Genomic DNA, 26,897 nt, shown 5'->3' on the forward strand with positions numbered 1-26,897 from the left:
CCAGGCCTCTCCACCACCGACCACCTACAAGCCCTTAATCAAATTATCGAAAAATGCCAAGAATACAAAATCCCAGTTTACATCGCATTTGTCGATTACTCTAAAGCTTTCGACAGTCTTCATCACAATTCCATTTTCACAGCTTTACGCAATCAAAATATATATCCCAGTTACATTCGACTCATAACTTAAGCGAAAACTCATGGACATGGGACACCACGCTGCGCTCCAAAACAAAAATAGTCAATGTAGTTCGGAAAGCGGCAAAGCTGAAGTGGGACTGGGCCGGTCATGTCTGCCGAATGCCGAACGAGCTATGGGCCAAGATTATCACAGAGTGGCAGCCCAGGCTAAAACGGGGACCCGGCAGACCACGTATGCGATGGCGGAACGAGTTGGACTCCTTTTTAAAAGAATGGCCGAGGACTGCACAAAACCGGGAGGAATGGAAAAAGCGGGGGGAGGCCCTTGCCCAGCAGTGGGACATCGCAGGCTCTTAATAATAATAAAAAGTAATGAGGTGTTTGTGACACCATAAAAAATAATGAGATGTTTGGCCAATACGTATCCAACAATCTCTGCATCAAGCGAGAGATTGTTGGATACGGTCGACCTAAGGTAGCAAAACTTATCGACGACTTCCATTTTATGTTTTATTCATAATTTTACAACAAATGTACTAGTAAACCCTCAGTACCGAAAAGTACCGAAGAACCGGGATTTCCCGGTTCTTTCCCAGTACCGGAAATCTCAGTCCCGGTTCTGGGACTGGTACCGGTTCTGCATTCCCTACACCAAACTAACTATCTCTATTTTATGAAATTGTTGACTGGAAGGGAATGGAACGAAAACACGACACACAACCCATATAAAAGGACTCTGTCTCTATGGTTTACAATAACACGATTTCTCGCGCTCTCTCTTTTAATAATGTTTCAACTTCACGTTACTTTATCATTAAGACATCTAGATTTAAATGTATTCATGTCGATTTGTCGAAGCACGCTCAAGCATCACTTAAACACACACTCACACAGTCACATACAAAAAAACCACTTAACAGATGCACCTTATTTTAAAACATACACAACTAGGAATCACTACTCACCGCAAGTATGGGACATTTATAACTCCGTGTGGCGTTATTCTATCATCAGGTTCTATCATTTTATTTTATTTCAGCACTCTAAATGGCCGATTTAGAGCTTATGCGTGAAATCGACAATTCTCTCAATTTTGAATGCCACACAATCTCTACGCCTGAAGAGTGTTGTCCTATACTAAACAAATATAATCTTAAACTTTTACAAGTTAATATCAGGAGCATGCAAAGGAACTTCGATAATTTTCTACTGATTCTTGCACGTTTTAATGTAAACTTCGATATCATTCTCTTCAGTGAATGTTGGATTAATGATAGCTCTACCATCAAACAAATTGAAGGTTTTACGTCGTATAGAACAGAAAAATATATAAATAAAGCAGGTGGGGTTATCGCCTATGTAAATAATAGATGGTCTCCCAACGTTTCTGAACCCAAGATAGCTGACGCGAATTGTTTATTGATACATATTCCAACCGTTGCCTCAGTCCTGGGTCTTTACCGATCCCCGTCCATTTCTAATATTGACAATTTTACTCTATCTCTGGACCAACTTCTCAATAATATTAGCCGAAACTCGTGTCTTATTGTATCAGGTGATTTAAATATAAACATTTTAGAATCAGTTATAGACAGCGAACAGACATCACGTTATTTAGAGCTGCTTGCATCGCATGGTCTATTGCCAACTATCAACAAACCAACGCATGACAAAACCTGCATTGACCACATTTTCCTCACAAGTCGGTATAATGGCGAATCGATTATATGCACTACTGATCTTACTGACCATGACCTTATCATGATCGGCATCAATACAGAAAGTTCTAGAAGCACGACTCCAAAACGATCGAGGTTAAAAATTGACTACGACGGCTTATGTAGAGAGCTACAATGTGTTGACTGGAGCCCTGTTAGCCAAGCTGGTACTGTCGATGATGCCGTATCTACTTTCTCAAATGTCATTTCAAACGCGGTCTCTAAGAATATGAAAATGACCCACGTAAGGCGCTCTAGATTTTGCATCCAACCTTGGATGACTCCGGGTCTTATACGGTGTTCAAAGCATAGGGACAAACTTCATCGTATCTCTAGACAGTTTCCAAACGATAAAATGAAGAGACTAATTTATACAAGGTATCGCAACTTTTACATAAAACTTCTTAGAAAACTCAAGGCTGAACACGAAAAAAAGGAGCTGATCGCTCATACTAAATCACCTAAAAAACTATGGCAAGTTATCAATAAGATCGCTCACCGCAACCCCAAGCCTACTACTGCCCAAAATTTGTTAAAAATAAAAAACTCAGAGAGAGAGTCGTTAAATATGTGCAATGAATATTTTTCTTCTATTGGACAAAATCTTGCTAGCAAAATACTTACTACAGAAAAGGTAACACAAGAGTCTCAGGCCATAGCTTATTCGCCTACAGTTAGCTCAATTTTTATGCCTCCTACAGACAAATATGAAGTCTTAAATCTTATTATGAAGTTAGACCCAGATAGCTCTCCCGGTCTAGACAATATAAGCAACAAAATTCTGAAAGTCATCGGTCCTAAGATTGCTGAACCACTTGCGACGATCTTCAATCGAAGTATCGAATGTGGTATATTCCTAAAGCGTGGAAAACAGCGGCAGTCGTACCAATTCACAAGGGAAAAGCGAAAGATGAACCGAGCAACTACCGGCCGATATCACTTCTCAGTTCTTTCTCTAAACTTCTTGAACGGGTTGTTAATAAAAGAGTGGTCAATTATCTGGAATCCAAATCTATTTTAACAGATCATCAGTTTGGCTTTAGGAGGGGGATATCGACCGAAGACGCTGTCACGCTTTTAACAAAAATAGTCTCAACCCATATGGACGAAGGGCGGGCTTGTGTCGGAGTCTTCCTGGACCTAGCAAAGGCATTCGACACAGTGTCTGTTCCGGTATTATTAAGAAAGCTAGAAGCGCACGGGTTCCGAGGAAATACTCTGAAATGGTTCGAAAGCTATCTGACTGAAAGAAATCAATGTGTAAAGATAGGTGAGCATGTGAGTGACCTGAGACCAGTGTCTTTTGGTGTGCCCCAAGGAAGTATCCTGGGTCCTACGCTATTTCTGGTGTACATGAACGACATCTCACTCATACCTTTACAAAATGCGGAGATATTATGTTACGCCGACGACACGGCTTTAATTTTTCACGGGAGTTCATGGAAGGACGTCTATGTTCAAGTCGAGCGAGGTATGACGTTAGTGGCAGGGTGGTTGAAGCAGAACTTGCTAACACTGAACACATCAAAAACTAATTTCTTATGTTTTCATAAGACTTCGGCTTCCTCACCTGGAGCAAATCGGGAGCTTAAAATTCACAGGGTCAATTGTGTAAATTCCCTAGACACAGACTGTGCCTGTGATCACATGACCAGAACGACCTTAACTAAGTACCTTGGCATCGTCATAGACGAAAAACTAAACTTCAGGGAGCATGTGGCAGCAGTCTCGGCCAGAGTTAGAAAGCTGATTCACATAATGAAAATGTTACGAGAGTCAGCTGAATTTTCTTTATTAAAAACTATATATTTATCACTAGGGCAGTCTATAATTAATTACTGCATTTTAGCATGGGGAGGTCAATCCTCTGCCACTCTACTGAAATTGGAAAGAGCACAAAGGGCGGTGTTGAAAGTTGCGCTGAAGAAACAAATTATGTACCCAACGCAGACATTGTACTACGAAGCACAGGTACTTAGTGTTCGAAAACTGTATTTGATGAGGTAGCACTGCATGTGCATAAAACAGTTCTTAACTCACCCAACTACGACAATCTACTCAAACATCGTTTATTTAGAATTCCCACCACAGGTGTTAATACCAAATTTGCATACCATTTTTCAACATTTTTGTTTCCCCGTATTTACAACCGCTTAGTTAGTTTGTATGAGTTTAAAAATCTCTCCATCTACAAGACAAAAAAGTTGCTATCCAAAAGCATGATAAATCTCTCTTATGTAGATACGGAAAATCTAACGAAGATTACGTCATAATCAGACCCAACTTTCAGACACTGAAATTCATCTACATACCTACACACACACACACACACACACAGAGAGACACGCACACGCACGCACACACACACACACACACACACACACGCGCGCGCGCGCGCTTGTGCATGTTGTTATTTCGTTGTTATTTCATTGTATAAATACTATTTAGGATTCTTTTTGCATGTTACTTACCTACCTATGTACTTGGATCGTAAGCCATAACTTAAGCCTATTCTCTTTATTTAAAATCCCAAGTAACTAAATGTAATTTTTTTTTTTTTTTTAAATAGTTTCCTAGATTAATGTTGTTACTAAATGCCGCAAATATTTCTGTTAATCTTACATTCTCCTCCACGATACAGGCTACGCCTAGTGTGGAGGTCAGTATAATGTACCACTGACTAAATTTATATTGCCAAATAAACAATTTTGTTTTTGTTTGTTTTGTTTTTGAATGCCTTAAGGCACCAAGTCCACTAAACTTGTACTTTTTGTTATTAAATTTTGCAATAACAAAGTTTGAATAATTAAATATCGAATATTTTAACTAAAAACCAATATTGTACAAATCAATTATATTTAAACAGTAATTATAGTCAATAAGTTTAATAAGACTGTAGCGGCGTTTAATTGGTGAGGCTAACTTACATTCGTCCAGAGGCGCTTGTGGGGCCACGTGGAAACACTTTGGGAAAATCCTCACACTAAAACGATTGTCACATATAAACGGAAGCTTAGGTCACTGGGTTTTGATATCACTTGAATGTCAATTTTTACGTTTGTGTCGCGCCGGTGCACCGATAACTATTTTTAATTCGTAATAACGGGAGCGCAGATCATGGCGCTCGCACGATCGAAGAGAGAAAGTTTTTCTTTATTCCCGCCAGGTGGCGTTGTAGGCGCACCGGAAAGTCGCTTTGGGACTTCTGTAATTGCCAGCTCCAAAAAACTGTGCTACATATACATGGAAAAAGTATTCTTTCTAAATTGTGTTGCCTTGTATGTATGAAAATGAAATAACTATTTAACTATATCAAGAAAAGAAATTAAAACTAAAAATCTCTGTTCCTCGACGGAACATGCCGCTCACCTTAAAAGACACGGAGTGACTTTTAAAAGAAATAAAAAAAGAAACTATACGAAAGTATACCAAAATATTTTATGAAACTTATATTTAACTTAACATTAAGAGTCGTAACGATTGTATAAGTTTATTCTAAAGGTAAGGGACAGACCTTCACAACAGGTCGTTTGAACAACGTGTTCCCGCTTTTCAATGTTACGACGCGAATAACTTGATCGCTGCCCGGATGGACAGCATGAACGCGCGCGAGTTTCCACTGCAGCGGCGGCAGGTGGTCGTCGCATACCACAACAACAGTACCTTCACGAACGGCGGGACCGCGGTCTTGAAGCCACTTTGTACTTTGTTGCAGTTGATGGAGATATTCACGACTCCATCGACGCCAGAAATGCTGGACAGCTTGCTGTATCCAGCGCCAACGTGTAAGACGATTAGGGTTCTCGTCTATCACAGAAACGTCCGGTAGGGCCGTTAAGGGCTCACCGATTAAGAAATGGGCCGGCGTAAGAGGTAAAGGATCCGCGGAGTCCGAACTTAGAGCGCAGAGCGGACGACTGTTTAATACAGCTTCGATTTGACACGTCAAAGTGTGCATACAATCATATGTTTGCGTTTGTGTACCTATTACGCGATGTAAATGAGTTTTGAAACTCTTAACACTTTCGAAACCGGGCTCTACGCGGCGCTACGACATTTTCGCTACATACGGGGAAACCCATGTAATCGGCTACGCTTCTACGAGCGGTGTGCCCGACAGTCGGGTTCTTGGTAGCGAAAGTGTTAACAGCCGCTTCAAATAATCCACCGAAATGACTAGCATAAGGTGGTTGAAAATGTCAAGTTAACCCTTGTTTTAAAGTTTGTTGATTAAGGGCACTCATGACCGAATCATTACGTAAAAAAGTATATAACTCTTGAAGGTAATTATTACAACCAACAAAGTTACGTCCGCAATCGGTATATATATCCGTACAATATCCTCGACGGGACGTGAAACGTCTAGACTAAGAAAAGTAAGCTACCCTGGACATAATTCAATAACTCGTCCTTTTTGATATTTTATCGGGTATTATTATTAAGCATCAAATAGTAATTATGTACATAGATAAAAAAAATACGATCGTATTCATATCTTATAAAAATCGTGAGATATAGTACATTATCCAACTTTTCGCTAACAGCAAAATAGTTAACCGAAAACTTTGTTAGATTAACTTTGTGGTGCACTCAAATGCGATCAGTTATTTGCGATATTACAAAGAAAATAAATCTGATTGTGTACTTTTTTTACCGTTTTCATTTAATGTGAATATCTAGGTAGGTAAAAATGGTGACCATGATATATATATATATCAATTTGCATTGTATTGAGTATATATAGACATTTAGCACCGATCTTAAACATATATTTTTAACGCTTATAGAAACATGAATTTCTCAGTAGGTATAAATTGTAACTGAGATTTTTTTGCTTAAGACCAGGTTTTTGTGTACTATAATCATGATTTTATCAAAATTAATACTGTGAAGGTCGCGCTTAAGAAACTGTAAATGTCAGTAATTTAAAAGGGTGCAAAGTTGTCGTAGAGCGGCTGGCGCGGGGCGGGGGAGCGCGCGGGGCGCGGGCCGGGGAGAGCGCGCCGCGCACCGGCCGCGTCACCGCGGCGGATCGGTTTACATTGGTACCAAATTTCAGCTTTCTAGTGCTTACGGTTACTGAGATTATCCGCGGACGGACGGACAGACAGACAGACAGGGGGAAACTATAAGGATTCCTAGTTGACTACGGAACCCTAAAAAACATTCAGTCGAATTGAGAACCTCCTACTTTTTTTGAAGTCGGTTAAAAAAACAACCTTTATTGCCGGCCGGCAAACGGCTAACCGATTGAAACAGAAACATAAATGAAAAGAGAGGGCGAACGGCGACACCTGCGTGTCAGCGATTTCAAAGGTAAGCGCACGTGCACCCGATCTCGCTACCTACGCCCAGGTGCGGGCGCGGATTTCGACCTTCGCGCCGTGCAATAGAATTCAATGTCGGCTGCTCGTGTGCGGTCTGTTTGTTTTATAGAGTGGCGGCATTTTCAACATCAAAGGGTGAGCCTATTTTGTGCAAAATTCTGTTATATCAATAACTTCTCACGTCACTAGATTATCGACTTTGAATGTCGAGTATATTTATAGTATCATCACTTTATTTCAGTGTACGAATTTCGTATGTGTTAAAAATCATAGTTCTAGCTTCATAAACCAGGGAGGAAATAATGGAGAGCGTTTATATGTCTTGTTTTGCCTTAATTCAATATCATCACATATTTTTGTTGCTGATAAAATAATACATCCTATATATCAAGCGGCGCGCCACCTGTGCGACGCTCGAGTTGTGTCTGCTAGCGGCGCGTCGCTTGAGTTGCCTGCGCCGCCTGCGCCGCGCCGCTTCAGTGTAATTTAAAAAACGTCTCCTCAGTACATTTTGTATAGGAAAGACGTAAGACGCGCCTCAAGCGACGCCGCGCCCCGTCGCCGCCACCGCGCCGCCGCCACCTCGTTAAATTACATTCAGGCGGCGTGGCGGAGACGTCCGTTGCGCGCCCCGAGACACGCGACGCTCTGGTGTGGTCGGTCACTAAGGGTGCATTGGGGTGATTTCGAATCACAGAAATACTCGGGTAATATCGAAAGGGGTTCTTGATATGATGGAATAAGTTGTAATTTTTATGTGACTTTCGAAATTAGACGACTTTCGAAATTACCCCGTTGCACCCTATTACTTAATGGCCTCATAAACGGTATGATTTATTCATTTAAACATTATTGCACAGTAAAAAAATTTACAAAAGGCGAACGTAATACCTACCAAAAGGCATTTTATCTTTACGATCGGTCGTAAGACATTAATCGAAACGACCGATCGGACCAATCGACAATGTATTTTTTTTATTTTAATATCGTTATCGTTAACGATATCATTGTTCGCATATGATATCGGACATCGTAGCAAAATCCTGTGCAATCATGAATATCGCAACGATGGATCAAAAGTGTGTGGCCGCTGGCGACCAACGATTCGATTTTAGGTTTTAGTGACATACCTATTAAACCTGGCGTTAACTAGGCTTGCGGAATCGAATCGAAAAAAACTGCCTTCTATACATTTACTTTGAACAGCGAATTCGATTCATCGCATCGGCAATGAATGCAATCTCATCGTAAATATAGGCGATGTTGAACGTACATGTGCATCAGCCACTACATTTAATATAAATAAAATCCCATAATAATAAAATAAATAAATAAATAAATAAATAAATATTATAGGACATTCTTACACAGATTGACTGAGCCCCACGGTAAGCTCAAGAAGGCTTGTGTTGTGGGTACTCAGACAACGATATATATAATATATATAAATACTTATATACATAGAAAACATCCATGACTCAGGAACAAATATCTGTGCTCATCACACAAATAAATGCCCTTACCGGGATTCGAACCCGGGACCGCGGCGTAGCAGGCAGGGTCACTACCGACTGCGCCAGACCGGTCGTCTAATAATAACTTGCAGCACAGAATATATATTAGTACAAGTATAAAAGACTCACTGCTTTGCTTTATGGTTCACAAAATGCCGCCCGCTCTTCATAATTCTTACCTACATCCTACATACATTCAATAATCACAAAATTACAATTTTGAAAAAACCCCCGACCGCGACCTAGTGGACCTATTTTCATGAAACGTGGCTAAGAACACTCCGACTAACTCAGCTTTCAGACAAAAAAAACTAAATCAAAATCGGTTCATCCATTCGAGAGCTACGATGCCACAGACAGACAAATAGACAGACAGACAGACAGATAGACATACACACAGACAGACACGTCAAACTTATAACACCCCTTCGTTTATGCGTCGGGGGTTAAAAACGTACCTAACGCGAGCAGACGACATTGAGTTCTACTGCCCCGCGAGAAGGTCGCCATCTACTGCCGCCGTCATGTCCTTGTAGGCCTTCTAGCTCGGCGAAAGAATCGTGATCGCGGAGTGCGCGGGCCCTGATTATAATTATTTTGTCCAGTTATTATAATAACCTATACAAAAAGTACCGATAGAATAGGTATTTTAATCTATATCTGCATAGAACTATTTAAAACAAACCACAAAAGTTCATAGTTGATCGTTATTGGTACAGTCAGCAACTCAGCTGTGAATACAGATAAAGTGCCAAATATATGTATACACACACCTTAATGTACCAAATACCAACACTTGTACAGGAAATAAAATACTCTATACATATTTTTGGCACTTTGTCTTGCCAGCTCTGTTGTTGACTGTACACGATCTAAAAAGGAGCCGAACGGTTATTATAATTATACGCGGTGACTTGCGTAGTCGGCGGCCGCGCGATACATGGTGCTGTCTCTGTTCAGGCCCCGTAGCCGAATGGCATTTCTCCGACGCGAAACGAAAACGAAACGCAGTCTGGCTCTGTCGCGCCAATACGCAAGAGCGATAGAGATAGATATCTACTACCGTTTCGTTTCGTGAGCGTTTGTGCCATTCGCCTACGCACCCTGTTCTCACTACCACGAATTTGAAGAACAATATTGCTATTTTAAGCGGGTTACTCACGTATTAAGTCGATATAGCGTTCGACATGTTTCGGGGTGTCGCTACTCTTGAGAAAGGTTCTCGAAATTGAACCGAAACATGTCGAACGCTATATCGACTTAATACGTGAGTAACCCGCTTAAAATATTTTTAAATATGTATGAGTCTCACGGGAGTTTTATAGTTAAAACAATATTGCTGTCTCTCTCAATCTTTAGGCGTCATTCATATATTACGTCATACTAAATGTGACAATCCATGTTAAAGGATTAAAAAAGCGTGACATTGGGGGGTCCAAATAGTAGTCCATAAACCACGTCTTTGACCAACGTGAGTGATGATATCTCTGTCACTCTTTACGTCTTTACTAACAGAAATTTAAATAACAATAGTGCTATCTCTGTCACTCTTTACTAACAGAAATTTAAATAACAAAAATGCTATCTCTGTCACTCTTTACTACCAGGAACTTAAATTATTATAGTGCTATCTCTGTCACTCTTTAGCATAGACAATTTAGATTTTTTAATAAGCCGAATCAACCGGGATCTCGACTCTATTTGTTCTTGGGCAGCTTCTTTTGGCCTTATGGTTAATGCGAAGAAGTCGCAAGCGATTTTGATTGGGAGTCCTCATTTCATCTCCAAGTTGTCTGAAGTGACAGTGCCTGAAATTTTCTTCGATGGAACACACATTCCTTTCTCTTCTACCGTCAGGAACTTAGGCATTGTCATTGATCAGACTCTCTCGTGGGCACCCCATGTGACTGAAATTAGCAGGCGACTCTTTGCCTCTCTTCACTCGCTTCGACGTCTCCAAAGCTTCCTTCCGTTCCGTACAAAGGTTGTCCTTGCGCAGTCGCTTTTGATTCCACTTCTGGATTATGCGGATATCGCATTTTTGGACCTTACCGAGGAGCTACTTGACAAGCTCGAACGTTTGCAAAATGTGTGCATCAGATACATTTTTAATTTAAGAAAATTTGACCACATCTCTCATTTCCGCTCCCAGCTGGAGTGGCTGCCCATCCGTCGCCGTAGAGTCATGCACGTGGTTTCTCTCCTGTATAATGTTTTATTTTCTCCTACTTCCCCTCCCTATCTTTCAGAACGATTTAAATACTTGGCTGACGGTAGCGGGCACCGGCTCCGTTCCAGTGTGAATCTCACTTTGAGTATCCCGCCCCACCAACATAGGTCCTATAATAAATCGTTTACAATCTACGCAGTTAAATTGTGGAACTCCTTGCCTTTATCTCTTCGACAGTGTCAGTCGGTCGCGTCGCTGAAGGCTAATCTAAAAAAGCTTTGGCTCTCTGATGAAGACTAAGGCATTGGATGTATGCGGTTTTGTAGTTGTAGCTTTTATTATGTAAATATATATTTAATTTATATATTATATATTTATGTCATTTGCTATTTGTATAGTTGTATATTATGTATTTATTCGTATATATGGCATGTTAGTGTAAGTTATAATTTATTATTACCTAGAATCCGTTTCCTGCGCCGTTTGTACTGTATGCCTACCATCTCCAATTCTCCCTCAATTGCTCAAAGGTTAACTGGAAGAGATCCCTTAAAGGGATAAGTTCGCCTTTGTACTTATAATAAGCTCTTTTTCCTGTGTGTTGTTTTATTTTCTGGTACAATAAAGTGTTTTACTACTACTACTACTACTACTATCAGGAACTTAAATTGTTATAGTGCTATCTCTATCACTCTTTACTACCACGAACTTTAATTATGAGAGTGCTATCTCTGTCACTCTTTACTACCAGGAACATAAATTTTATTATTATAGTGCTATCTCTGTCACTCTTTACTACCAGGAACTTAAATGATTATAGTGCTATCTCTGTCACTCTTTACTGTGTGCGGGAAGTGCACATACCACGAGTTTGACTAACATGAGTGCTATCTCTGTCACTCTTTACTACCAGGAACTTAAATGATTATAGTGCTATCTCTGTCACTCTTTACTGTGTGCGGGAAGTGCACATACCACGAGTTTGACTAACATGAGTGCTATCTCTGTCACTCTTTACTTCTAGGAACTTAAATATTTTTTTCGGTTTCGCTTTCGGTTTTGGTCTTGGTTTCGGTGTCGGTTTTGGTGTAGGTTTCGGTGTCGGTTTCGGTTTCGATTTCGGTGTTCGTTTCCATTCCCGTTTCGGTTTCCGTTTTCGTTTTCAGTTTTGTTTTTGTTTAAACTAACAGAACTAAAACTAAAACCAAAACCAAAACCAAACCAGAAACGGGAAACCGAACACGGGAAACCGGATATCGGATACCGTATATCGGATACTGGTTACCGGTTACTGTCTACCGTTTACCGGATACCGGTTACCGTCTACCGGTTACCGGATACCGGTCACCGTTTACCGGATACCGGTTAACGGTCATTGGTTACTGGTTACCGGTTACCGGTCATCTCTTCTAATAGTTACGAAAAAGATATTATCGCGAGCGTTTCGCTGGTCTTCAATCAAATGCTGTCTTATCAAAGTTTTTGTTGTAGAAGATAACGAGGTTCAATTTCAGAATTATCTGATATCGTATACATTTTATCCTCACTAGATAAGTACATACCTGTTCCAAACTAAAGTTAGGCACAGCAGCGATCCCCTCGTCGCATTGTCCCGGAAAGATCACGGGTACTCCCGACTCAGGTACGGGATAGTAGAAGCATCCATCAGGACTCTGGTCTCTTATTTGATAATAACGGTCGTCCAAAACAGGTATCGATGCAATGACAGCATTGATTGTGGCGTTGGCCTCGTCTGATAGCTCTTTAGTCCTGCTGAGCTTCCAACTCCAAACTGGAAATGATCAGAAAAGTCACGATTTTGTAAATAAGAACACTACATACATCCATATTGATGTAGCTACAGTAAGCTGTAGAGTAGTGACCCCTTGTGAACTAATTTCAAGTGCAAATGGGGTCACTTAGCTCTGCAGCTGCGTACATACGTATCTATAGATAGAACCGTGTGTATTAACCGAGGCGAATACATGGCCTGATGGAGGGTGCTAACAAGGTGCCTGTTCATTCTTGGTGATATATGGTCTACTCTGCTCAAGAAGATTTATACCAGTATCTCTCAATTGTGAGCAGCATTTACTTTTGACACTGAGGCCTATTCTAATTCGCCAGTTTGATATTAGTTTCAATATTGTTATGATACGACCATAACACAACACTATAGGTATCTCATGTGCATCAAGGTTAAACTACAGTTTAGGCCCCTCTAATAATATTTGGATTGCCGTAGCTTGTAGAAATGTGTATTAAAGCAACTTTACCTCCTCTGGTGTCGGGGTCAATATTGTAGCAGGTGTAAACTAAAGCGTAGTTTTCGTAGTCGGTGTCCAACACCCAGTAGTCGGTTGAAGTCGTCACTGTAAGTAACCAGTATGATTTCAGCTTTTTGTTAATACATCGGACAAAAGGTTATTGCGGATTCCTACCTCCTTGATTTTTGATGTTACGAGTATGTTATAAAAGTTTGGTAAATTCTGTGAAATGAGATCATTGTTGTTACACCAGTAAAGTTTATGTTTTTTTTTTCATTGCATATGATGGCGCTACTTTACCGTACTAGTGCGGCAATGAATTTTTAACGTGCATATGTTTAAAATCAAATAGGATAGGATTAAATGTATTGTAAATAGCATAATAGGTAATTCGCAACTCAATATAATAATACTTCTATCGGTGTATGTTTTAATTTATAGCCACTCGTAGTGAATATTATACTCTTCGCACTTGAATCGTAAAGTACTGTTGCGGTATTGCACATGTAGTACTTATAATACAAATATTTCATGTTATAAAATATGAGTCATTGATTTTATTAATAAATTCAATTACAATTATAACCTTAAGTACTCGTACCATCTTATTACAATGTACCTTGTAGTATAGTAATCATAACATAACATCTTAAGATGCTATTCGTTTTACTAGTATTGATATAGATAACATATTATTATCTATATTCCGCGTTCATATCTAGCTGATAATCATTTGTGAATTAGACCAAGACACTTTTTAGAGGCCGATTCGATAAACGGTATTTTCAAGGATAAATATATGTTTTGAAAGTCTTCTAGTCTAGCCGGTAGTGACCATACTTACGATTTTTTTTTATACTACGTCGGTGACGAACAAGCATACGGTCCGCCTGATGAAAAGCGGTCACCGTAAGCTATGGACGCCTGCAACTCAAGGAGTGGCACATGCGCGTTGCTAACCCATTAGAAACGTGTACACTCCTTTTTGCTGTGTTAAGTACACAAGGGAAGTGTTAAGGAGGGGAAATTAAACAATAATGTGCCTTTCCTTAAAAAAAAGCTCCATAAAGCATTTTCTCATTATCCATTATATGGACGCCATCTTTGGCATCTGCCTGTCATAAATCCTTTCAACATTCGATGGGATAATGTGAAAACGCTCTTACGCATATCATCAGTACAAATTATAAGTAACTTAGCAAATGAGCCCCGTTTATCTTTCAATATGTAGACTATGAACTGTTCCCTATCAGGCTTAAGAGCGTTATAACATTTCGGCGTCGGGCGAAATTAGGTATTTTACCCGCCGCGCGAGCCCAATATGCCGACCCTTTCCAGCACGTCTTATCACTCGCTCGCACTACAATAATAGACAAAACAATCTTGATCCTTCCTATGGAATTTTGATAACAACCACAATCTACTATCTCGATACAAACTTTTATTTTATGTTAAAATTTAAAGTAATAATTATAAACTGTGATCATATTTAAGTAGATCCCATTCCAAATATTTGCTTTTGTTATATGATAAGTATTAGAGTAAAGTATATATTAATATGATGATAAGTCTAATACAATTCTAATTACTTCAAGGTGGTACTCAGGGTCTGATGATGGAGTCAGATGGTGGTCACCTGTACCAATGAACCATGTCACTAAACCACTTCGTGTTTAGGCTCGTTGGGTTCATCTCAACAAGACTTTTGACAAGAGGTGGTACTCAGGGTCTGATGATGGAGACAGATGGTGGTCACCAGTACCAATGAACCATATGACTAAACCACTTCGTGTTTAGGCTCAATGGGGTCGTCTCAATAAGACCTTTGACAAGAGGTGGTACTCAGGGTCTGATGATGGAGCCAGATGGTGGTCACCAGTACCGAATACCGGAGACCTGTCACCGGTTACCGGTTACCGGATAGCGGATACCGGTTACCGGATACCGGTTACCGGATACCGGTTACCGGATACCGGTTACCGGATACCGGATACCGGATACAGGATACAGGATACAGGATATCGGATACCGGTTACCGGTTACCGGGTACCAGATACCAGAAACCAGGTTTTGATTTCTGGTTTCTCATGTTACAACGTGTATAGATTAGTCGATACCAAGTCGGACACTTCCGATTAGGCGATTTCGGCTCGCATTGTTACGCAGCATTCGAGTGTTGAGTTTCTCACACATGAGGCCCCCTAATTTGTACCACTCATATTATTGATTTGACTCTCGCAACACAAACACCTCATGCCCACACAAATACACACAAAATAAAATCATTCACAAACTTCAAATCATTCAAAAACTCAACTGTCACACGCGCTCCTCGCGGTCCTCTAAGAACTCCCTCGCGAGAGTCGACACTTCAAAATGAAGCGACATCGCATCGGCTCATCGTCCAGAAATCCGAAAAGATCCACCGATAAATTTGTACCGGAAAGACCTCACCGTGACAATGTCACATTACCCAAATTACTTCAAAAATCCTCTGAAAGTGAAACAGTTCATTAGGTTTACCGTAAGAGTGAGTGAGACAGACACGCACTGTGCTTCAAATTTGCCTCGCCAAAATACGTTACACACGACTCGAAAGAATACAGTCTTAAGCGCCGCAAGCTTTCATACATATTACGTTGTTGTGATCCAAGCATCTCGTCAAGCTCGATAGGTACTATTATTGAGCTAACGACTTGACCAGTTTAACGTGACCTATCGGACTAATTGATTTGTATGACTTTTGTCACTTGTAATAAGGGAGCTCTCTTATACTGGACGGTGAAATATTTGTTATCGAAGCGTTTTGAAAACGCGGCGCCCTTGATATCGCCGAGCGAAACACGTGTCGACGACTCGCCGCCCGTTCCCGCTACTACTATACTAGCTATACCTACTCTGTGCACGACCTTATTCTGCAGGTAATAAATAACGTTCATATTAAAGCGCAAGTAAGAAAAATATCAATTAAGTAATGAATCTTACATATTTGTTGTTTAATTGATTTCGTATAGTACTAAGAATATATTAACGGCAAAATTTACCATCTTTCAATTTAGTCAAGTATTTTTCCTTTCCTAAAATTATCAATATTTAAGATTTTGAACAAGCGCCAAAAGTATTGGTATAAGTTTTAATAATTTATCAACACACGTAATATTATATTCATAATAAATTGCAGGATTACGGTTAACAATATTTTCTAGTGAAATACGCCTGAAAATGTGTAACTTACTAAACCTTCTTTATAAATGATAGTTCTGTATGAATTATTTATAAAAATTAGATGTTTTTATATGAAATGCAGGTGTCACAACATAATACAAGCACTTTTTCCGGATTACATTTAATACTTTAGTTATAAAATCAAAAATTATTCAAAGTTCGTTTTTATTTTTTTTAAATTGAATCGGACCCTAATTTGATTAATAATTTGTATTTTAACTATCACTAATGATACTTTATACGACAGAAAAAGAAAATTACGGTTACCGAATTATGTCCAGGTCAAGCTATTTTTACTGGCCTAGTCGCAACGCGGCTAAAAAACCTTCCGTGGAAAGTTCGGAAACTAACTCAAGATGTACAGCTTTAACGCTCATACATACGAAAACTGCAACGTAACATTTTATTATTTTTGCGTTACGAACCTTATTAGCGCGTACGTAGAATGGCCCACAAAAGTCACAAGACGTTTTACTAAACACACGCGCGGGGCGCAGCCGAACCGAGGGTAACATTCCCATGCGCGGCTGGCAGCGAGTCGGTCGAGCGCGGAAGCATTTGATACAACGATGTACGCGGAGGCGAACAATATCACGACCAGAGATAATCCAGTATCGCTGTAAGAGCGAGTTTTGCACGCACTGCGAACCGGCATGTAATTCCTTTATATGCGCATCGTCAATAATAAGATTTGTAACAGGATGTCTTTTAGGTAAAATCAATTGTTGTTTTGATTCAAAAGGTAAAAGCGATTTGTGAATACGTCCGCCGACGCGTAACAAACCATCCTTATCATGGGCGTGAGACGCCGCAAATGAATTGACGGAAGTTTATTTGACGAAATCCTTTTAATGTCGTCTTCGAACACTTTTTGTTGTGTAATCAATATTAGTCGATTTAATGCAAAATTGTACTCTGGTACGATGACGTACTTTGGGAATGTTTGTTTATGTTTCCTGCATTTATTGTAGAAACGAAATATGAATGCTGTGACGCGAACTAATTTACCTAGCGACGAAAATAGCGTTATAAGAGTGTCGTCGTCCGGGGAAGGAGGCAATGTGGACACACATGCGTAACTAAGACTTGCCGAATCATGTGTATTGCGTTTTTCCTCATTCGTGTTTACCACCGGTTTGTGTATAGGCCAGGAGTCGCGACTGTGTTGGAGCCATGTAGGACCATGGAGCCACAAGTCATTTTGTACGAGCGCGGCGGGGAGCAGACCGCGAGACGCCGGGTCAGCGCTGTTATCAGCTGACGGGACGTGACGCCAACAGCGCGCCGGGACACGGGACAAAATCTCACTGGTGCGGTTCGAGACAAACGTTTTCCATTCGTGCGGGGGTGACTGTGTGCTCGGAACGCGCCTCTTTCATATATTTGATCGCCAGTGTCCGAGGTGTGCTTATAGCCTAGGAAACATAGGTTTTACAAATGTCAATGTAATGCTACGAGTAGGTTATATTGTACTACTCAATGCGACTGTGAAAACTAATGCAACAAAATGTAGGCAGTCATGGAAAATAACATTCATTGTATGGAGAAAGTGAATAGAACCTAACAACTACTCACTTTACTATTTAAAAATTTAGAGGTGTTGATACATTTCTTGGAGTCAAAGCATCATCAAGGTTTTGGTGTAAGCCGTGGGAAGCTGTGATAGCATTTTAGAGAAGCCATCATCATAAATAAATTAATTAGGTGTATTAACTGCTTAAGCTTAAGTGCTTATATTATTTACTTTACTTTTTCAGAGCCATTGATGCTCAAGTAAACAGCAGAAAGAAACGCAGTCCTCGTGTGATTCGTGAGCCCGTCATGCACTTCGAAGGCTATCACACTCTGGAGAATATCAATAACTGGTTCCAACATCTAGCTGAGCAGCACAGTAACATCGTCACTTTGGTCACTGCTGGTACTTCACATGAGGGTAAAGAATTCAACTAATTCAAACCATTGGACATTGACAGAGAGATAGAAAATAGAATACTCTTTATTGGCACACATTGGAGGCAAAACAAATGACTATACATGTAGCAGACAGCAAGCATTGTTATCACTAAAGAGCGATGTTTGTTCAGCATCAAGAGGCACTATATACTAAGGATAAATATTTATTTAAAAATGACCTCCGGAGATCATCACAACGGGCAGATAATAAAATAAATACTTGCTAAATAATTACTGTTTAAACAAAATCGATGTGGGATGGAGAAACGATGTCTTCCTAAATATGGTTTATATATTTTTTCGATAACAAGTCTGTTTCCCTAACGGTCAGCTGTGAGCCGAACGGAACCATATATGCAAATGCATACGCAATTGCGCACTGTAATGCACTGCTCTCATGCAGAATCTTTTCCTTTATTAGTCTGATTTTACCTTTTAGTCATAATAGTATTGATATATTACTTTCAGTAACTAATGATAATGATACTTGTACAAAAGGGCATCGTTAAACATTTGAAGAATGGATTTAACAATTTAATGAATTCCAGCATACTTATTTCCTGTCAATATTATTCCAGGACGAAACATCACCGGTATAAAAATAGCCCGAAACTCTAACCGGCCAGCATTCTTCCTCGAAGCTGGTCAGATCGGAGCTGACTGGCTATCTCCCACTGTAGTCTGTTACATTGTGGACCAACTGGTTCGCGGCGATAACCCTGATGCATTGGCTGCGTCGAGAGATTTCGAGTGGCATATCTTCCCTAGTGTCAACCCTGATGGTTTTGAGTTTTCTGATAACAATGTAAGAATAGATATAAGCTTTCAATTTTTTTTTCTAACACAATGTTTATTGTTCAAGAAATAACCTTTTAAAACGAGCCAAAAACCTCGTACTGATTCAGAAATTCTTAAATTTCTCGAAGGCTTTTATTATGATTTCTGAATTATCGGACTTACAAAATGATCCATACTTACATTGATATGAGTTCAATTCTATAGATTGATATAAATTTACATCGCACAGGTTAGATTATGGACTAAAAACCGAAGACCACAACGCGGTAACCAGATTGGAGTTGATCTTACAAGAAATTGGAACAATGGGGAGGTAAGTTAATTTTACAACACACATACAATCATATGATTTACTTACTCACGGAGTAGGCAAATCACATGAAATTGCACAAGTATTAGTACTAGTCTTGCAGTTTAGGGGTTGAAAGAAAAAATTGTTAAGTGATAGGTACGTTATCACTGTTATCAGCCTCTTGTCAGCTTGTGGTGTGGGCGATATGACAACCTGTCACTACAAATACTTCAGTATTAGAATTTCCGTTTTATGTTAACCCTTTTAGGCCAGGAGTGACACTAAAACTTGAGCAGTTTCATGTGCTACCCCGTTTGGATATATAGGCGTGAGTTATCACTGCAGCATCACAATTTTTTTTCTGTCAACCCTTTAGGCACTGAAACATGAATATGTAATTGTATGTACGTATGTAAAAGTGGATAATTTATTGCAGTTCGCGGTGGAAGTTTCAGCCCAGTAGAAGCCAGCTTCATCGGCATCGGTCCTTTCTCCGAACCAGAAACCCGTGCTCTCTCCAGATACATGGAATCTATTGGTCACAATCTAGCCGCAGTTTTGTCCTTCAGAGGTTTTGGGCAGAGGCTGGTTATACCTTACGCACATACGTCAGAGCCTTTGGACAACTACAATGAAATGGTTAGTAAAATTTAATGGAGTTGTTTAAAATTTCGTGGTTACTATTTTTTTATTAGTCACAAGTGTCCATATTTGCCAAATACTGCTATGCTACTGTTTAATTCTTAAAGCGAAAGTATATCTTAGGAGAATCCTATAATAATATTCAGAACAAAACTGAATTAATTCATTAATATTCGTCTTGGTTATTGGACCCATTGGAAGTCTTTGTTATTATATAAATTGTCTTGATATCTATGAGTGTTTAAAATGTCATCACAGTTACTTCTTATTTAGTATATTTTTTACTATAGTTTCATGAAATAAATAATTTCAGATTACTATCGGACGGAGAGCAATGGGTTCATTAGCAGTGAAACATGACACTCAATATTTAGTTGGAAATTCCGCTGCAGTCCACGGTAAGAAATTTTTCAAATATAAGGATTAAATTCCGTTTATCTGATAAATTTGAATATTTGCTACGAACTTTGTGATTTTTAGAATAAGATGGATCCAATAAAAAAAAATTGAAAAATCATAGACATATAGACATCGGTATATATATTATTATGCAAAGGCTCTTTCACTGTATTATCGTTACTTACAGTTCTTCAATGCCTACCAAATACTGTCATTTAATTTAATTAACGATTGATGATGATGATTATATCCTGTTGTCCCTCATAGAGCTCTTAGGAAGGATTTCCACTGATCCGGGAATATTCCAAGTCAGCTTGCTTGGACAGGTGGTCGTCTGGCCTTCGTAAAGTAACATGTCCTTATCCAGCGCCATTTCCGCAGAAGTATCTCTTTGCTTATAGGGTTTCGTCCAGCCGATTCCGTTAATTTCGCATTATGGCCAGAAGACTGCATCGATTCGATTCGATTAGATTCGATTAATTAATGATTAATATTGTATACACTATATGTTAACGCAGACATCTGCAAACGGTTCTATTAAACTTAGATATTTTTGTCTTTTAATTCATTGATATTATTTCCTTCTAGATGGATCAACAGGCGTGCTTGTCGACTGGGCAAAATACAGGTTTAAGCCTCCAGTAGCAGCTACTTTCCTGCTGAGAGACAACAGCGGTTGGGGACACATATTACCTGTCGCACAGGTCTTGCCTTCCTGTGAGGAGACATATGATGCAGTCATAGCTATCATTAGAGAGGCGAAATATATCAGCTTTAGACCGTTTTCACATTATCCGATCCGATATCGGATGTCGGAAGGATTTCAATAGAAAAAATCCAAGATGGCGCCTGTAATGTATGGATTATCGGTCCGATATCCGATATCGGATCGGATAATGTGAAAACGCACTTAAGTTAAAATAATGAGTAATAAAATATTTGAAACTTGGTGATTGAATTTGAATTATTAACAATTAAGTTTAGTATCTGTACACAATTCGAGAATAAATTTCGAAACAAGCAGACGTTTCTGGTCTGCAAGCGATGTTTACCTATAAGGTACATACCTAAATTAAAAGAGAGAAAATTCACTGGTTTGGATGGAACTTCTTTAACCCACGACCACATCACCGCAGTTAAGCCAGATTTTTTTTTGCCTTTTCATTATTTTATCTCTAAGCTGAATTATTTAGCATTTTGGTTATATAATGAAACGTTTTTATTTTATGCTTGTATGAGAGATCATATCAATTCAATTATGCGACCGAGTATGTTAAAGGTGTATAATATGCAGCCTTTTGTCCAAAATAATAATCAACGTTTTTACTTCAAGAAAGGTAACTAACTTCCAAGGAACAAATTAGCTTTACTCAAATGTCATATGACCTGTAGTGACTACTAATATGACGAAATAACTAACCTCCAAAGAACAAATTAGCTTTACCCAAATGTCATATGACCTGAAGTGACTAATATGATAAAATAATTGTAAACATTTATTTGTATTACAATTCGGGCAATTCTCCATTTAAGCGATCCTAATTAAATTTGTTTTTGGGATAAATTTAAATATGTAATTCAATTAGCAAATATGGGACATAATAAAACTGCGTTGGTTATAAAGCAATGACACCAATTATATATTTACTCTTTAGAAACACATCAAATACTCAACAAGGGAGTAAAATCATAAACATGGTTACTATTAAGTTACGTATAATGAAATAGTAAAATATGCTTATTTTTAATTACAATTTCATTAGTCAGTTTCATCAATTTATTCAGGTAGTTTTTATTAATTAATTTTCATAGTTAAATACGGGTAATTATTATTAAATAATCAGACATAAACAGCGTTGTAGAGTTGTTTATAACGAAACACTAAAACATTAACTTTTTAATTACATTTTCATTAATCCATTTCATAAATTAATTCAGACAATTTTCATTGAATAAATTCATAAATTAATTCAGGTATTTATTAAATAATCAGATTAAGGTACTTCAAATAATCTCATAAATTAATTCAGACAATTATTATTATTATATAATCAGATTAAGGTACTTATCTCTGTTCGTGGCGCTGGTAGAACTAAAAGTGACTGCTCGCCGACGAGCAGTCCCTTTTATAACCAGTCCAGGTAAACTTGCCAACCGACCCGGTTTCTTTGTCTACCGACATTATTGCCATAAATTTAAATGTTTGAGAGAAACGTACCTTAAAATGTTACAATTATTAAATATTATAATGGCAAATCCAACACGGCCATACTGACAAGTACTTCGATCTCGAAGTACAAAAGTTTACATAGTTACATATCTTAATCTAACTCTTATAGTAAGTAGCCACAAGCCTTGACATGTAAGCCCCATCACCTGCTGCCCGTGAAGCCAGGCAAACATCAGACTTGTGACCGACCAGCATTTTTTTTATAGCTGTGGGCCCTGGCATGAAAGCTCCTGTCACCTGTTGCGACATGACGTCGAGCAATCATCAGACACACAACCGACCAACAGTATTTTTGTAGCTGTGGGCCCTGGCATGAAAGCTCCGTCACCTGTTGCGACATGACGTCGAGCAATCATCAGACACACAACCGACCAACAGTATTTTTGTAGCTGTGGGCCCTGGCATGAAAGCTCCGTCACCTGTTGCGACATGACGTCGAGCAATCATCAGACACACAACCGACCAACAGTATTTTTGTAGCTATGTGCCCTGGCATGAAAGCTCCGTCACCTGCTGCACCATGACGTCAAGCAATCATCAGACACATAACCGACCAGCAGTATATATACAATTGACAACATTTCATATTTTTAAGTATTACTTTTTATTGTTTGGTTTGAAAGAACTCAATTCTAAAAGATACACGTTTTTTTTTTTTTTTCCAAAAGAAAGAGCTGCTATTTTAATGAGAAAATCCCAGTTTTTTTTTTTTTTTATTACTACTTCGAGCAGAAAGAGCGTAAGAAGACAGCTTTATGATGTCACATGTGTTGTTTCATACACCTAAGAAAACGACAAAATTATTTCCAAAAAAGTTGGACTCTGCTCTAGATTCGAAGACGATATCCGCTGTGCTGTGCCCTACCACAGTCAGCTTAAACAGTCCGGTATGTTTGACTGTCAAGTGTCACTGTCAAACTCAAGTGACTTCCCAACTGGAAGATTTTTTGTAATAGTGACAGCTTTAAATCAGCTATTGACGTCACTTCCCCATAACTATTTTTTAAGATTTTTTTATACTAAAAATACGGAGAAAAAAATATTATATTAATATATCTCGAAATGGTTTCCGATTTAGGGACACTGAAAATTTTGAAACATTGTCAATTATACATAGTATTATAATATATATTACACATTTTATTACATATGTATCCATATCCGTATACATATCCAACACGGCTAATCCGGACTTAAAGCAATCGGCAAAAAAAGCTACCTTTTTTCAGTTATTTATTGTAATCTTAAATTGATGTAATAGTATAGCAAGTACACAATAAATATAGCCAGTTTTTTTTTGCGGAATGCTTTAAGATAATCAGCACTTATATGGCCATTTACCATTTTGTATACCATTTTACATTTTCTTTACAGATATAGCATCATCGATAGGTATATCTTTCATCAAGTTTTATCACAAAATGTTTTTATCTTTGTATTGTACTGTAAAAAGATACAGTATCATAGGACTTCAATTAATCGAGCTATATATTTATTTCTGATTACTTAACGATCAATCAACAAGTGTGAATATTATTATATCTTCCAAACAGCTCGGCCAGTCTGACCTAACGACATAATATTTTATGAAGGGCATGTCATGTAAGATGCAAATGCCGTACAAACTGAAAACTCATGTTCCTTTATTCGTAGCTTATTACATGGTAAATATCGCTTTATCAGCAACGGTTTTCAGTAAATAGTATACCTAATATATTTATTAAGCATTACAGTATCACATATTAACTATGTAATGAGCAATCTTGAGAAGTAAAGCATAAACGTGACGAATAATCAGGAAAAGAAGCATATAGAATCGCCCACTTATTTATACAGTTATATTTTGAAAATGGTCCCTTTTCCCAAAGAATCTTATTTATTTGAATCTATTCACACAATTTTCTGTAGGTACTCTACTCAGCATGAAAGATGAATAAGTACCTACCTAGTGACCCTTTTTTTTTTTGCAGAATCTTGTTCTGTGAGATTTGTATTATTGTTCATAATTTAATTTATTAATCTTATTTTTTTTTGCTTTCCTTTTTTTAATAATGCTTTCTTGTTGGGAGACCATATTAATTTTATTACTTATACGAACCCGCTGATATGAAAACACAGTGTTTTTTTGTTAAATTTGACAGTCGCCAGGATCCCTATCAGGAACCACCTGGCAAATCACTTATTAAATTAGAAAAAGGGTTTTTTTTTAATCGTTTTCATACATTATAAATTTGTCAATCATGTGAGAGACCCGTAGAAACAGTAAAGTCAGTCTCAAGTAAATGACGACACATGTAACAATAAATAATGATAAGGAATTACAAAGGCAGCCTTTATTACTATGCTTACTGAGCCACTAAATTCATTCCCTGAATAACTGGGTACGTATCACAATATCTAAAATTAAAAAACCTAACGTTAAATGACCTACGTTCAAAATACCTAAAATCATAATACCTAATGATTTTAAATACCTAAGCAAGTTTCACCTACGCACGAATTACCGAAATTTAAAATACCTATTGGACTAAATACCTAATGTTATTTTTAGGTAATTTTAATTTTAGGTATTTTGAACGTAGGTCATTTAACGTTAGTTTTTTTATTTTAAACATTATAATGTGCACCATTTTAAACTTTAGGTATTTTGAATTTCGGTCGAAATACCATTATGTATTTTGATTTTAGGTATTTTGAACGTAGGTCATTTAACGTTAGGTTTTTTAACTTTAGACATTGTGATACGTACCCGAATAACTCGATAACAGTAAGAGAAAAGACAATATTTTCTTACAGAAATTAATTGTAATTTACCTAAAGAACCGTCCCCTAATATTAACGGAAATCAATAAAAATTCTTTGTAGATATTAATCTACCCAAACTCGAAAACCAGGCAAGCACAGAGTAAACTCTCTTTATAAAGCAAGTTGCGTAAGCCTTTATTTGCACTAGGTCCATTTATTTATCTACGTATATGTTAAATAATATGTATGTAAGTTCATTTATTGTATCTATATATATGTTTATTTTATAATAGAATCAACTTGTATTTAATCATTAAAATCTCATACTGGCTTTATAATGGCGTCCACCAAACTATCTCTGTTTTGCCCAATGGTTGACTGATAGAAAATGGCAAGTTTAAATAAATAAATAAAACTTTATTCGTTTTTGAGCCTAAGATATGCGATAACAGACACACAAACGTGGAAGTAGAATTAAAATTTCAGACACGTCCTTAATCGTTACTTCTCAACGAAAAGAGAAAACAAAATTGTAAACATACTCGCAATGATAATTAATAGATCAGATCAGTAATTTGTCCGAGGTAACAGCAACTTGGAAAAAGTTTCAATGTTAATTGAGTTCAAACTAATAGGGATGTGTGTGTAACAATACTGTTGGGTACTAACAGTAGATTTTATTGCTCCGCAATTTGTGAAATAATTTTGAAATACGTTAGTGCGGGATACAAACGTTTAAGCGTTTCTTAGAATAAGCACAGCATTTATAGTAGCAAGTTTTGAATCTATTTTTTTTATTAACTAGATAGGTAAAGAAAGTCTACCATATTTATTAAATAATTTGGTTTAAATTTCAATGCCTCGAACTGTACCTACATGGTGGGCAGGAACAGGTTAAAATAAGCACAGCATTTTTAGCAGTAAGTTTTGAGTCTATTTTTTTTATGATGTAGGTAAGTATGTAACTAAACTATTGTATTTAAATAAACCAATGTGGAGAAAAATCTTTATAAAATGTAAGCGAAAACAAATATTGGACAATTGAAAAGCGAGTATTAAAAAAAAATGAAAGCGATTTTTGAAATGTACATATTTGCTTGAAAACATCGATCTTGAGTCATCAAATTTTTACTTATTAAGTGAAAATTGCCACTTTGCTAAATACATAAACAAAAAAAAAATATTAGTGATTTTCAAATTAGTGTTTCTCAAGAGAAATAGCTAAAAATATTTTTTGGAAAATAAAATAAACGTTGGTCAATACAGAGATTTAGACCCTATACCAATACGAAAATCGAAATATTGTTTCGCAGTTATAGGATCACTCCGGATCAGTAGTGTCATAATACAATCTTTACAACAAGAACTTGTTTACCGAATTATGTCATTAACAAAATATAATTTATTCCCAAAGGAAGAAACTAAACCAGTATTGTTCTAAACCTGTATTGTTCAGTTCTGACTTTTATACCCT

The 26,897-nt window shown here is 37.9% G+C and overlaps 1 protein-coding gene across 2 annotated transcripts in view; it reads left to right on the forward strand.

The window, feature by feature from the left end:
- The first annotated feature begins 5,681 nt into the window (after positions 1-5,681).
- Positions 5,682-26,897, forward strand: part of LOC125232752 (zinc carboxypeptidase-like) — a 28,453-nt gene continuing 7,237 nt past the window's right edge. Inside the window, exons 1-5 of one of the 2 annotated variants that reach the window (XM_048138520.1) lie at positions 5,682-5,734; positions 18,122-18,297; positions 18,896-19,122; positions 19,345-19,428; positions 19,844-20,014. In XM_048138520.1, the coding sequence (XP_047994477.1) occupies positions 5,718-5,734; positions 18,122-18,297; positions 18,896-19,122; positions 19,345-19,428; positions 19,844-19,870 (531 nt within the window). In that variant the 5' untranslated portion in view covers positions 5,682-5,717 and the 3' untranslated portion in view covers positions 19,871-20,014. Of the gene's footprint in view, positions 5,735-18,121; positions 18,298-18,895; positions 19,123-19,344; positions 19,429-19,843; positions 20,015-26,897 lie in introns of those variants that run through there. The other variant, XM_048138519.1, reaches the window with a different exon arrangement.

Source organism: Leguminivora glycinivorella, chromosome 13 (genome assembly GCF_023078275.1).
Source record: "Leguminivora glycinivorella isolate SPB_JAAS2020 chromosome 13, LegGlyc_1.1, whole genome shotgun sequence".
Classification (NCBI taxonomy): domain Eukaryota; kingdom Metazoa; phylum Arthropoda; class Insecta; order Lepidoptera; family Tortricidae; genus Leguminivora; species Leguminivora glycinivorella.